At 60.3% G+C, this 14848-nt stretch overlaps 1 protein-coding gene across 1 annotated transcript in view; it reads right to left on the bottom strand.

The window, feature by feature from the left end:
- Positions 1-14848, bottom strand: part of FBRSL1 (fibrosin like 1) — a 70023-nt gene that overhangs the window by 16819 nt on the left and 38356 nt on the right. The window contains exon 6 of the mRNA XM_023739306.1: positions 6332-6361. Within this exon, the coding sequence (XP_023595074.1) occupies positions 6332-6361 (30 nt within the window). The remainder of the gene's footprint in view (positions 1-6331; positions 6362-14848) is intronic.

Below are 14848 nucleotides of genomic sequence, written 5' to 3'. Positions count from 1 at the left end.
GGGCGGGGCGGGGCGGGACAGGGGAGGGGCGCAGACAGACCCGACTAATCCAGCCCGGAGGCACGGATCTGCCCCGCGGGCTGGGGACGGGTTCGAGGGTCGCCGCGGACCAGGGCCAGCCGCGTCAGGGCGCGGGGCGGCTGGGACGACAGCCGTAAGGTCCGACCCACTCAGTCCTCACAACAATCAGTTATTCGCAGTTTCCACCCCCACTGTGCAGAGTAGAAACTGAGTCATAAGGCGGCGAGGTCGCTGCCTCAGTCGGGGAGCAGGTACCAAAGAAACGGCTGGAACCCCACATCTGTCCGGGTCCAGGACCGTGAGACGAGGCTGCAAGCCTCCCCTCCCTGGGCCCCACTGCCTTTGAAACGCATGCACAGCGGGCAAGCATGGGGCTATCACACAGTTCCTGGGCCCAGTCAGGGTCTGCTCCGCTTCCACGCCAGGTGTGGAGAGGAAGCGCCTGGGAGTCAGAGGGAGGAAGCAGAATCCGAATTAGGCCGAGAGAAGGCCCAGTGCCCCACAGTGGTGCGGGGCCATATGCGGAGCCCAGGGTGTCCTGGGTACATCCCTGACAGGCAGCAGGGTAGAGGGGTACTGGGGTGTGGGGTGGGGAGGGGTGTGGCCTTGGACAAGAGTCCCCACTGTAGGCTGCGGTCACCAGGAGGCCAGCTCTGATGGGGCTCCCGGGACTCCACTGTGAGAGCCCAGGCTGACAGGTCATTGCAGTGCAGCCACTCCAGGCCACTGAAGCTGGTGGGCGGGGGGGGGGGGGCAGCCCCAGTATGCTCAGGATGGACACGCTGGCACACCTGTTCCTCTCCCAGAGGTGGCTCACTGTACCCAAACACATGCTCCAAGGATACAGGAGGAAATCAGGGCAGCAAGGTCCGGGGAGGACTCGGGGCAGGCTGGGGACCACTCTCCGCCTTTTTGTTCTGTTATTACCTCCTTCGCCAGTAAAAACATTATCTTAACAACACATCGAAGTCCTGCTGTCTCCTCCCGTAAAACAGCAGGCCTTGGGCAGCGCCGACTGTGTGCCAAGCGCTGTGCGAGGACTCTGTGACCATCACGTCAGCCAGCCCTGGCGTCCGTCCCACACAGTAACTCACGGGGCCCAGAGGGAGCTCAGATGCCTGGTGACCCCAGAGGGACACTTGTCCCCGTTCCCACCCCACAGGAGTCCAGGGTCTGTGCTGGGCCTGCTCCAGGCGCCTGGCTCTGCTGAGCTTCTTGATCCTCGGAATCCCCTCCTGCAGGTGAGTGATGGGCAGAGAGGCAATGGGGGTGGGGAGGCAGGACTGAGGACTGAGAGGCAGCTGCCGGACAAAGGCACCGGGGACTGGAAGGAGCAGCTGGGATTTTAACATCTCAGGGGGAGTGAGACCTGGTCTGAGGGCCTGGCCCTCGGTGTGGCCTTGCCCTGAGGCCTCCCGGGCCCTCCTACCCACACCCCAAGCCAGAGGTGAGGTCCTCAGGGAGAAAGTGGATCATCTATCGTAAGCGCTGTTTCCATGTCGGACCCAGTTCCCGAGCTGCCCCTCGGCACTCAGGCCCTACAGGCTGGATCCTGGTGGGCGTAAAAAGACGCCCCTCTGAGCCCCATTGCCCCTCTGGTTTGGGAGTGAAATTAGAATTGAAAAACCTGGGGCCAGCCTGTCTTTAATTTTGTTTAGGACGGGAAGTAGCTGTGATATGAGAGATTTAATGAGGTTAGAAATCTAGAAGGAAATGGAGTGGGAATAGATCATCAGGAGAGACGAGGGTGCCCGCGGGGGAGGAGAGAATATTAAGCACCAGGCTTCGAAACCGAATATGTGCAATCTGTTTAGGGGCTCAGTGGTGGTTTTCAGAGACGTATTTACCCAAAGCTTACGGTTCACAGCTGATATTATAACTGCATCTGTCATCATTAAGGTGGGAGAGGTAAGGCCTCGTGACCACCCACACTGTCCTTGGGCACGGGGAGCAGATGCCAGCCTCGCTGCCACCTGGGGATGCCCCAGAACGGAGTCCCCCTGCCCTGGGCGCCCCTGCCCCGTGCAGTCCCTGGGTGTCCCCAGGCCACGTGACAGTCACACATGCTAGGACGCCAAGTGCAGGGGGAGGCCTCGGGCAGTCCCCTGCCACCTGCTCTGCAGGCTACCGCCCCGCTGGGGTGTGGCCTCTCCACGGGATGGAGCCAGGACCCCTCACGTGCCTGGGCTCCTGAGCCAGAAGAGCCGCTGGGCCAGAGTGGGAGAGAAGGCGGGGACGTGGCAAGGGGGTGCGTGTGCATCGGCAGCAGCCTCCCCGGCAACGCTGGAGAGAAACAAGAGCCGGACAGAGCTCACTCACAAACGGATCACGCCGGCAACGGGACCTTCCAGACGTCCTGCAGGCACTTCCACTCGCGCCTCATTATCGTACCAGAAAACGAAAATTTGATGCGAATCAGGCACTGGGGAAACTGCAGACCGTGCAAAACCATGGGATTTCATGAAACGGAAGACAACCCCCTGGAAAGCCCCAGATTGGCGGGGTCTGACCTAGAGGGGCTGGGAGCCTGAGGGGGAGGAGAACTGACAGGGCCTGACTCTAGAGGCTCCCACCCACCCCCGCCCACACCCCAGGTGGCTGAGAGGAGAGGGATGCGGCCGGGATGCGGCCGCTTGCGTAGTGATAGAACGGAGACCCCCGAGACACACGTCCACCCGCAGCCTGGGACTGCGACCTGGTCTGGAAACAGGGTCTCTGATGACATTGGCTAAGGATCTCAGCATGAGGTCACGCTGGACCAGGGTGGGCCCTAAACCAATGAAGGTCCTCTTAAAAAGGCCACGTGAACACCCAAGAGGAGATGTGGAGACGGACACAGGGAGAACGGCACGTGATGACGGACCACAGACGGAGTGGCGCGCACACAAGCCCTGGAACGCCACAGACCGCCGGCTGGCACCAGCAACCGGGAGAGAGGCCTGGGGCATATTCCTCTCAGAGCCCCCAGGGAGCCAGCCCTGCAGACACCTTGGTTTAGGACTTGTGGCCTCCAGACGGTGAGGGCGTAAATACTGCCATTCTCCACCCGGGAACTAATGCACCTCTGTTCATCCTGCTTTGCTGGGAACAGCATGACCCTCAGCAAAAACCATGCCAGCGGCACTGACCCGCTTCTAGGAACTGCACACACTGGCTACCGTGACCTAATCTGCTAAATCTAACACAACAGCAGGAAGTCCCCTCCTGGTGCCCCGCCGTGCTCCAAGCCCCCAGTGCCCATGGCCCACCTGCCCGCAGGCCACCCTATGTCTACTTCACCAGTGAGGGGACGGTTCCGGGGCTCTGGAAAGTGGCTGAGTGCATGGGCTGGAAGGCGGCAGCGGGCGGCCCCCATATGGGGCCCGAGCCCAGGGGCTGACTGCTCCGCCTCACCGTGAGATGCAAACCTGCTTCCAGAACGTTTAGTTTCCAGTGTCGAGATACGGTTCTAACCACACATTTAGAAAAGAATTAGAACACATATTTAGTGTCACCCAAGTCGTATTAATTTAAATACATTCATTAAAATGTGTTTACCAGAAGTACCATTTCTGTGGAATTCTGGCCTGTTCTAAATGGACCTGCTCTGTGCACTGCCCCCTGATATGCATGACTCTAGCACGGAGCTCCTCTCTGGGTGTCCCTGGTGGTTCCAGCAAGAAGGCTCGTCTCCCTGTGACAAGCTAGTTCCTGACGGCTAATGTGTCTTCAGTGCGGCTTCCTGAGGCAGAAATGATGAGCTACCTGGGGCTCTCACGGTGGAGGGGCCGCCCTGTGTCTCAGGAGGCAGGGTGTGTGCGTGTGTCAGCACGAGTGTGTGTGTGCACCTATGTGAGTGCATGAATGCAAGTAAGGGTGTGTGTGTGTGTGCGAGCCTGTGTGTGTGTGCACAGTGTGTGCCTGACGGCCCTGAAGATCCTCTCTCGTGTGTGAGCATGTGTGTGTGTGTGTGTGTGTGTGTGCACAGTGTGTGCCTGACGGCCCTGAGGATCCTCTCTCGTGTGTGAGCATGTGTGTGTGTGTGTGCGTGCATAGTGTGTGCCTCACAGCCGTGAGGATCCTCTCTCATGTGTAAGCGTGTGTGTGTGTGCGCGCACACACAGTGTGTGCCTGACGGCCCTGAGGATCCTCTCTGCTGTATGCATGAGTATGCATGTGTGAGCATGCGTGTGTGTGTGTGTGTGAGGGTGTGTTTGGGAGTGTGTGCAAGCCTGTGTGTGTGCAGTGTGCACCTGATGGCCCTGAGGACCCTCTCCTGTGTGTGCATGTGTGACTGTGCATGTGTGTGTGTGTGTAGTGTGTGCCTGATGGCCGAGGACCCTCTCTCGTGTGTGAGCATATGTGTGTGTGTGTTTGTGTGTGTGTGCAGTGTGTGCCTGACGGCCCTGAGGACCCTCTCTCGTGTGTGAGCATGTGTGTGTGTGTGTGTGTGCACGCAGTGTGAGCCTGACGGCCCTGAGGACCCTCTCTTGTGTGTGAGCATGTGTGCGTGTGCAGTGTGTGCCTGACGGCCCTGAGGACCCTCTCTCGTGGACCCGGGTGCTGAGGCTCATGCAGAGACGCGTGCAGGCCCAGCACTCTGTGGTCACTGCACGTGCATCACCACCACCTGCCCGGGTTCTCATGCCCGGGGCTGCCCCCTCTGGATGAGGTCACCACCCCTGCCCCCATGCAGCTGCCCACACTCAGGCCTCTCAGATGCCGGGTCCAAGTTGGCCAGCAGAGGTCAGCTGGGCCCAAAAACCTCTAGGCCGACAGTTGGAAAACAGCACCTCTGGGCAGCCCTAGGTCAACAGCTGGCCTCAGTTACCCATGTGTGTACCCCCATGCATGCACCCCCATGCAGGCACCTCTGCATGCACCCCAGTGTGGGGCACCCCTGTGTGGAGCACCCTGTGTAGGACACCCCATGCAAGCACCCCATGGAGGGCACCCCGTGCTAGGTGTAGCCCACACCCTATAACGGGTGGCCCTGGCTGAGAGAACAGCAGGCCCATGGGGACTCCAGGCACCAGGCCTCCTACAAAGACTCCCAGGAAGGTGCTCTTGGGGGCACGGCCCATGTCACCTCTATGCCAGCCCCTCTGTGCCCACCACACCAGGGAGGTGTGGAGCCGGGAGGCCCCGGGCCGGTGGGTAAGCTGTAGGAGCTGCAGAGCAGGGATGAGGCCCTGTGTCCTCTGCAGGGCCGGGCTCCACGGGTGGGGAGTGGCCAGCAGCCCTGGCACTGCTCCCGAGCCCCCACCCCCTCGGAGCAGCCCGGGGCTTCAGAGACACTCTCCTGGCAAATTGGCTTTAAATTAAAGGAGGTGAAGCCCGTGCACTGCGGCTTCCCCAGGTGCACCTGATCTAATTTCATTAACGAGATCAGGATGGACGATGGCTCCCGTCCATCCTGAAGACCCTTCAGTCCGTCAGGGTGGGGGCTGGTTGAGGCTTAGAAAGGGGCTGCTCTGCAGAGGCCTGCAGAGCCCCCAGGGGAGGCCGGGTCCCCCACCCATGCCGAGGGGCTGCCAGCCTCTGCCGGGCCTCTGGGGCTCCGTACTCATGGCAGCTCAAGCTCCTTCTCGAAGGTGCCCTCACTGTCCAGCACCTCCCATGTCCAGACCTGGGATATGATGGGCACTCACGCACAGCCCCGTCAGGCCCTTCCAGGCCCCAGCACTCCCCTAGGCCCGTGCATGCCCCCCCCACCACCACTCAGGGCCCAGCCCCTCCAGTCCTCCATCTGCACCTCAGGCCTCGAGCACCCAGAGAGCCCTGGGGACAGCACAGCAGGAGGTCCCAGACAGGACGGTTCCCGCCTGCCGCCCAACCTGCCCACCACGTCCGTAACGTCGATGGTGGACACAGGTGGTGAGCTGTGTGCAGTGGGGCTTGTCTTCCCCCTCAACCACCACCACCCCCAGTGTCCCCACACCTATACCGCCCAGCACTCAGCAGGCGCTCCGTGAACAGTGCTGGGGGAGATCCTGCAGCTTTACTCTCTCCCCTACCCGCACCCGAGGGGTCAAGCCAACCAGCCACAGGGGTGGACTCTGCCAGGACCCAAATGGCTCTGGAGAAGGGAAACCCTGGGGGGGCTGCAGCCAAGGTGGGCTTAACGTCACACGTTCACACCCAGCCACAGTCAGGGTCAGGGGGCCAGCCGCCCACAGCCCCATCCCAATGGACAGACCGAGCAGGTCCTTCCCCCAGCCCAGCATGGGGAACGAAGGTCCGGAAGACCCCACAGTCCAGGTCCGCCCCACACTGGTGCAGGTTAGCAGGACCAGGGCGGGGCGGTGAGGGTCTCGGAGGAGAGGCTTACCTTGTCGTCCAGGTCGCTCTCGCTGTCACACTGGGGGGGGGAGAGAGACAGTCAGCGCCGCCGCCTGCCACACCACCCACCCCACGGGCTCGCAGGGTCTCCCAGCCTGGGGGTCGTCTGGGAACAGCGTGGGGTCCCGACGTCAGGGGAATGGACATGAGGTGGAAGGGCGTCCTGTGGGCCTGGGAGGAGGACGCAGCCCAGGTCAGCCCAGAGCCCCTTTCCTGGGGTCTGACCTTGGCTGAGGCCCCAGAGTGGGTACACTGGATGTCCACAGAGTGACAAGGGGAAGGGTCCCTGCCTCTCAAACAGGCAGACGTGGCCTCAGGTGTGGGCAGGACACCCCCACCTGCCCAGGAGGGGGTCATGCAGCCTCGGGGGGCCTTGCCTGACCCCAGCCCCACCACAGAGCAAACATGGGGTCCCAGAGTGAGACATGGAGGCCCCTCACCTGCGGTCATCCTCGAGCCCCGACCCCAGGGTCAGCCCGGAGATGCCCCATCCCCAGAGTAACATGGAGCAGCCCCACCCCCACGCCAGGGCGGGGGAGGCCCCACAGTGAGTGGGGGAGCCACCCTACCCTGTAGCCTAGCCTGGGTGGGGTCATGGGTGTGTGGCCCGGACCAAGAACCTGGGAAGACCAAGGGCAGAAGGACCAGGTCGGGTGGCCGACCCCAGCTCAGGTTCCTTCTCCTGGGCCCAAAACTGAGCAGAGGCCCCTGGCCCTGCATGGCGGAAAAGCTAAGCTCAGAGGAGGGGCCCCAACGGGGGGGTTTGGGATGCCCTGGAGTCAGGGCGGGCACTCAAGGTGGACCCGCAGGGAGGCGCGTGCCTGGGATCGGCAGCCCTGCAGACTCGACCTCTGGTCCAGCCCAGCGCTCTGACTCTGTGTCTCTGTGCCCGGAGTGCTGCCAGCTCAGCTGGCTAATGAAAGATTGTTAGAATCGGGAAAACAAATCGTCGTTTTCCATTTTCAGTAGGCAGAGCTTTAAAAAGAACAGACCGCTCTAGAAATCACGGCAATTTCCCCTAAAAGAATAAAAATAATCCCTCCCTAGCAACAGCAATTACGATACGTTCATGTCACATGAATTACACTGCTGAGAAGAAGCCTCTCCACCATGCAGAGAGGACAACAGCCCCGTCAGACGCACGCATTGCTGGTTTTCTATGTTGTACTCCATTTGATTAGCAAAGGTAATCAAATTATACGGCCTTCCTCCGTGCCCCCAAATTGCAGGCTGTAATGTTTTCAGGGACAAAGTTCACGGAGATGTGTGAAAACTGCAGCGGTAGCGCACAGCTTCGATTCTGTGACAGGTATCAGCAGCCTGGGCCTGCGGGGTGGTGGGAATGCCTCGGCCAGGACCCCCAAGCCTTTGGCCACACCCGACAGGGCCAGGCCTGAGACCTCCACGTGGCGGCTTCCCCATACGGCAGGAAGGGACAGGTGAACAGACACGGCCTCCCCCACTGCACACTCGGGTCAGCCCCTTCCTAGGGGGCCCCTGTTCTGGGTCTTCACGATCAGACACAGAGTCGGCCTCCCAGGGACCCGGCTCGAGGGGAATCTCATGGTGGCTGAAGCCTGGCGGTGCCAGCAATGGCCCAGGAGGGCTGATGACCACACTGGAAAGATTCAGGGCACTGAGGCAGACGCCAGCAGCCTCCTGGGAACACTTAACACCCGCCAAGGTGTGCCGGGGAAAGCTCCATCAGAGGGCCGCCCACCCTCACAGCCTCGTGGCAGGGCCTGCTCTGGGAAACTGGCACCTCGTGGGCCGTGCCCCATGGGCACTGGGTGCAGAGAGAAACCACGCGTGGTCTTCAGTTCCAGGTGGGCGTCCAAGGGCAGGGCCCGGGCCCCTCAGTGAGACAGGAGGGAACAAAGACAAAGACGGGGCAGCAGGAAGGGGAGGGTGCAGACCACAGGCACAGGGTCAGTGAGGCTGCTGCAGACGGTAGTGGGTGCAGGGAGGACGAGCGTGACGGTGGGCTGGGAGGGGAGGGGCTTTGTGCAGGGTCAGGAGGAGCAGGCTGGGCGGGTCGCAGGGTGGAGGCCGCAGGGAGCAGCCTTCTGTGTCCGGGGCATAGAAGGAAGGTGACGGGGGAGAGTGGGAGGGGTGAGGATGGAGAGCTGTGGAGCCAGAACACACCAGAACATGTGGCATCTCATCTCCACTGTGACCTTGGACGGAAACTCAGGGTGACGGGAAGCCACGACCGGGCGTGAAGACGGGCAGTGGGGGTGTGACTGGCATTTAGGACGAGGGGGCATGAGAGCAGGGAGGGGCCCGGTGGTCTGGCCCAGGGGTCAGCCTGGCAGAGGCCCTGGGGGTCAACCAGGGGTCCCCTCTGCGGGAGCAGCTGGCACAGAAATAGCTGGGCCCAGTGCTGCAGGACCTGATCGGCTCTTTCCACTTAATTAGCGCTGCACAGCCATGAGCTGGAAATTCCCAGGAGGCTTTCAGGGCACGGCGGGGAATGGTGTGTGCTGCCCTCCTGCTCTCAGCTGTGCCTGAGACCCCCGTCCCCCCCAGCCCTGTCTCGGAGAGACCCAGGACCTCAGGCCCATCTACAACCACCCCATGCTCTAGGCTGGCATCCATCGCCTGAGGAGGGCAGTGGGCGGTGGATTTACCCCCACACGGGAGCCGTGAGGGGCCGCCAGCAAGAGCCCAGAGGAGGCACGGCCCTATAATTAACCACGCAGCGCAGCGCAGGCGGGCAGGCAGGCATCAAGGCACCCCGTCATTAAGTCCTGCAGATTAATGTCTAACTTCGACGGGGCCGGATTGAGCGTGACCGTGAATTAGGGGAGAAGGGCAAACACGTCTGTCCTTAGCCTCTGCCTGAATGGATGGCCTTCAAGGGACGTCCTGGGCCCAGGGACGCGCCGGGAGGTACATAGCCTCCGGGCCCACTGTGCTCAGCCAGGCCTGAGCCCAGTCACCGTGTGGATAACACCTCTCCTGTGCTGGTCCTCCCACTGGCCCTTCCTGGGATCGGGGGTCGAGGCCCTGCGTGCACGGCAGCACTGGGGGTCTTGGGAAACACCATGTCTGGGGGCCGCCAGAGACACAGCGATGAGGTCCCTGCCCTGACCCGTGGCTCCTGCCTGGGTGCTTCCCAGAGTAGGGGCACCAGCACAAGTACCCCCATGGGCTCAGGGCTGCACAGCAGGAGGGTGGGGCAGCGCTGGGCCCAGGGCTCCTCATTGGAAGCCCAACCACTCCACCCCGCCTTCAGGATGGGAGAGCTGTGGGCCAAGTCCCATCGTCAGTTCCCGGAGCCTCCGTTTCTTCCTCTGTGACACACATGGTGGGGTCCCTGACCACCCTGAGGCTCCGACCATGCCTTCCCTGACCCTCATCCCGACAGCAGTGGCCTGAGCAGCAGGGACCCAGCTGGACCCAGTTTGGCCCAATTGTTTTGAAATTAGATGCTAACATTGAAACATCTAGACAGTTCTCATAAACGCCTATTTCCACCCATCTCTACTGAGAATGGGCAGGGGCTGGTGCTGGGCAGCAGCTCCCCCTGGAGAGGCGTGTCGCAGTGCAGTTCTCAGCACCCCAATCACCCTGGCCAGGGGCCGGGAGCCTCTTCTCATGCTGGGAAGTAGGATCGTGGGGTTTGAAAAGTACAGACTCTGAGCCAGGTCTCAGGGTGACCTAGGCAAGCGACTTGACCTCCCTGAGCCCCAGTCTCCTCATCTATAGAGAAGAAAGCAGCACCTCCACTTTAGGGCTGATTTTAGGATTGTGTGAGTCAACATGTGTACAGCGACTGGAATGGAACCTGGCTGCAGTAAGGCTCAATAAATATTAGCTATCATTACTGTCATTGTCATCTGCACCATTGTCAGCAAGGTCATTAAAATCATCATCACCACCACAATCACCACCATCACCACATCGCCATAATTATGACTACCATGACGACCACCACCACCACCACTACCACCATCACCATCATCACTCTTATGCCACCACCATCATCGTCACTATCATTATCACCTTCATCACCATCACCCTCATTATCACCACCATCATCATCGTTGGCACCATCATCATCCTCATCAGCACCACCATCATCATCGCTGGCACCATCATCATCCTCATCAGCACCACCATCAGCAGCAGCATCACCGTCAACATTGCCATCCTTACCAACATCACCACCACCATCACTCTCATCATCTTCATCACCATCATCTTCGTAATTCTCATCACTACCACCATTGCCATTGTCTTCCTCACCCACCATCTTAATCACCATCACCATTTTCTTCAGCAGCGTCATCATCATTACCATCGTCATCCACTCCAGCCCCCTACCCTCACGTCACCAGCCTAGACCTTGGCAGCATCTGAAGCCCTGTGCCCTGTGGGGATGGGGCATGAACCCCCTCACCCAACCAGCGACCCTCCTCCCCTGCATCACGCAGGCCTCCCCACGGCCACCGGAACTCAGGCGTCTCTGCCTGGGCTGGGAGACACGGATCAGCCCAGCCATTAAGCAGCACCAGAAACCTGCCTTTTTCTCCTCTCAGTGTGAACGTTAATTATCCCTTCACAGTGGAGCTAAGAGGAGGGCCGGCTGTCTCCCATCTCTCAGACAAAGGCATGAAAAATGCATGAGCGGGAGACCTTGCCGCCGATATTCTGTGCTCCCATCAAACGTCTCATCTCAGCTCCTGCCCGGCAGGTGGTGCTGCCTGGTCCAGCTGCCCCGTGCAGGCGGAGAAGGGTAGGCCAGATCAGTGATGAGGACAGAGGGGCTTGCGGCCTGGGATGCTCCTGAGGGAGGTGCTGAGACCGCCCACCTCTGCTCTGCCTCCTCCAGCTCCCAGAGCCTTGAGGCCAAGAGGTGGCTGCACTGAGGGTGACCTGGGTGAGTGCACCTGCCCCTGCTATGGGCACCAGCCACATACCTGTCCATGGAGGCCTTGCATGCACCTGTGGGGAGGGGAAGGCCTGGCCCTGCCTTCTCAGCCCCCAGACTGTGCTGCTGATGAGGAGCCTGGTACTATCGGCAATAAAAGAACCAAAACCACAGGCCAGACCCGCAGCCGCTGGGCGAGCTGCAAGGCGGCGAGGACACACACTCGGGGCCCACCCTGGCTCAGAGACAGAGACCCCCACGGAGATGGCCGTGCATGGGACCCTGGTCATGTTCCCACCAGGAGAGTGACCACCCCCTGGAGTGGGCACCTGTCTGCCCGCCAAGACGGGGGTGAGGCAGCACCCTGAGGACCCCCAGCTGGCAGTCCCGGGAGGATTAACTGCGCACAGTAACGGGCGGTGGGTCCTGAGAACGCCATTCTTGTTTACTCAGCTAATTCACTTTTTATGAGTGTTTGGGCTTTAAAGCAAAACAAAGTACTAATTACCCAATTAACAAGCAATTAAGTTACTACAGCCTAATAGCCTGCGCTGACTGCCTTTACGAGGCTGTGGTGAGAGGCCCATTGGGCTGCAAGCAGCTGGAGCTGCTGGGACGGGTGGGCTGGAACTCCCTACCACCCATGTGCTCCCTGCACTATGCCCTGCCATCAGGGGCTCCAGCCTAGCCCTCAGGCTCAGCTCCAACCCTCCCCCAGAGTGGACACCTCTTTTGCTCGCCTGGGGCCCCGCGGGGCGGTGGGGGTGGTGGGCCAGTGCTGCCCCCAGCATCTCCTTGGCCACTTTCCGACCTACCTGGGAGCAGTCTCCGTGGGCCCTGCACGTAGCTGCCCATGCCCCATGGGCTCCGGCCTCGAGTCAGGCAGTGCCAGGTTTAGGAGGGGTCAGCCCCTGCAAATGACCCTGTATAGGTGGGTGTCTAGGGAGGGGGGCTGCACCCCAGTGGGGAGAAAAGCCACCCCCTTAACTCCTCCTTCAGACAACACAGAACGAAATTCTAAGTCCTCAGCCAACATCCCTGCTTGGTCTCCGGCCTCTGGCCTGCTCCTCTCATGTCCACACGCACTCCACCCAGTGATCCTCCCCCCAGGGACCCTCCTGCCCAGTGATTCTCCCACTCAGAGATCTTCCTGCCCAGTGATCCTCCCCTCTGGGGATCCTCCCGCCCAGTGATCCTCCCCCCCCCCGGGGATCCTCCTGCCCAGTGATCCTCCCCCACTGGGGATCCTCCTGCCCAGTGATCTTCCCACCCAGTGATCCTCCCACTCAGAGATCTTCCCACCCAGTGATCCTCCCCTCCAGGGATCCTCCGGCCCAGTGATCCTCCCTCACCGGGGATCCTCCTGCCCAGTGATCTTTCCACTCAGTGATCCTCCCTGTGGGGCCCCCTGAGTCCTCTGTAGGGGTGTCCCCACCCTGCCACCAGCCAACATCACTTACACATGTTCATTTAGTTATTCACTGCGTGGACTGCTACCTGAGTTTATCTTCTTCAATTAGTTGCTAATTTATTTATCATGAGTCTGGTTACGTTAAAATCAAAGTTCCTTGCAAATAAGGACTTCGTCCTTCAGTACACACAGACCCCGAGACAGTGCCGAATACATAGTCACAAATGTCGAGTGAGTGAATGAGTGAGCAAATGAGTAAATGAACAAATGAATGAGCAAATGAATGAATGAAAATCAATGAATGAGTGAATCAGTGACTAAATGAATGAAATGAGTAAATGAATGAGTGAATGAGTAATCTTATGAGTGAATGTGAATAAATGAGTAAACAAGTGAATGAATGAATGATGAATGAGTAAGCAAATCAGTGAATGAATGAATGAGAACAAGTGAGGAAACAAGTGAATGAATGAACAAGTGACTAAATGAAGGAATGTATGAATGAGTGAATGAATGAGAGAATGAGCCAGTGACTAAATGAATGAGTGTGTGAAGGAGTCCATGAGCGAGAGAATGAGGGGCTTCGGCTGACCGCCGACGTCTGAATCACTTTCTCCCTGTGCTGCCCAGGAAGTGGTCTGGACAGAGGTGTCAGGTGGCTGTAAGGTGACGGCCGGCAAGCAGTGTCCCAGGACAGTTACCCAGCCTGGAACCTAACTCTGTTTGGACAACACAGGACTGACATGAAGTCTCCCGGCTGCACCGTCAGCATGTTAGGGCGCAGCCAGGCTGGTCGCCCCCTCACCACGAGCTCCTGTCTTCACAGGCAAGCTGGGGACATGGCCCTGGTCTGCGTTGCCAGGATCTCCTGCCCACACTCATCTGCTTAGCGGTGACTGTGAGAGACATGTCCCCTTGCTGGGGCATAGGGGCTGATATGAGTCCTCCCCCTCAGGTGGCCCCCTACTCCTGGAGACCTCTCGCTAGGGAGCTGCGTTCCTTTGCTTTAATTCTGTCAGCAGGTCAAGAGGCCCATGGGTTCTGGACCCAGAGAGGGGAAGGGGAGCATGGACATCAGCCAGGTGTCTTTCCCACACAGCCGGGCCACCCCATCTGACTGGGCCCTGGGAGCAGCCCCCAAGCCTGCTGCTCACCCTCGCCCACCATGCCAGCCTCACTGCAACTCCGCGACCTGTCCGTCTGTCCCCGCCGCCCTTCCTCCCAGGTGGCCCAGGAGCCTGCTCCAGGGGCCTCCCCGCCACCTGCATGCTGGTGGTTCTGCGCCGTCTGATATGCACACACCTACTTGTTCAATGCTTGTGGCTGGTGGCAGCAGCCAGGCCTCACCTCAGGGTGCGGTGCTGGGCAAGCATCACAGAGTGGACACGGGGTGCTGAGGATGCTGGCTGGGGGCCCTGTGCCTCCTCCCACCCGGCCCCATGGGGCAGCCCCGACCTCTGCCGACGGAGGACCCCTCAGGCGAGGCCAAGCAGGACCGGGCCTCACATCTCCCTCTCCGTGGCAGGCCTGCAGACAGGAGCCCCTGCGCATTAGCACCCACAGCCTTGCCGGAACAGTAATGAGCTGTGTCAGGAAGCGAGGGAGAGGCGGCTGCAGCCTCGCACTGACCTTTCCGGAGCGCCCGTATTAATAGATTCTCGTGTTGTCAGGCTCAAAGCGCTAACTGCCTCATGAATTATTTATCAACACAAAAGTCTTAACCAGAAACGGTGTTAACATTAATTTCTAACCTCCTGTGTCATGGAGGCTCTGCCTGTCCGCGTAATTGAATTCCAGCTTCCTAGGGCAGCTTGGCGGAGGGCTGGGGTTGGGGGCCCAGGTGCTGCCGCCAGGGTCTCGGGATGCACCCACTGCGCGCCTGGCCCCCACCTGTCCCCTCCCTCCAGGGCCGGGTGTCAGGGGGATCCACATCCAGTGTGGAAAGGTCACACAGGCCCCACCCACCAAGTGCTGTCTTGGGACCCTCACCCGTTAGCCCCTGACTGCTGAGTGGGGTCTCCACAAGGCCATCCAGAGCCGACCACAGCGGTGACACAGTGTCTCGCCCAGCCTTTCGGGACCAGCGAGCTGGTCACTTGCACAGCCACAGTCCTCAGCTCCCACTGCCGCTGACAGGCAGGAGCCGCCTCAGAACCAGGTTTGGTGGCTCTGCCAGGCCTTGGAGGGGGTGGTGCGGAGCGGCCGGCATGGGGGGCGGG

Source organism: Trichechus manatus, unplaced genomic scaffold (genome assembly GCF_000243295.1).
Source record: "Trichechus manatus latirostris isolate Lorelei unplaced genomic scaffold, TriManLat1.0 scaffold00131, whole genome shotgun sequence".
NCBI classification, from domain to species: Eukaryota; Metazoa; Chordata; class Mammalia; order Sirenia; family Trichechidae; genus Trichechus; species Trichechus manatus.
Note: the sequence above shows the minus strand (reverse complement) of the source record. Positions and strands in the feature narration are given on the sequence as shown.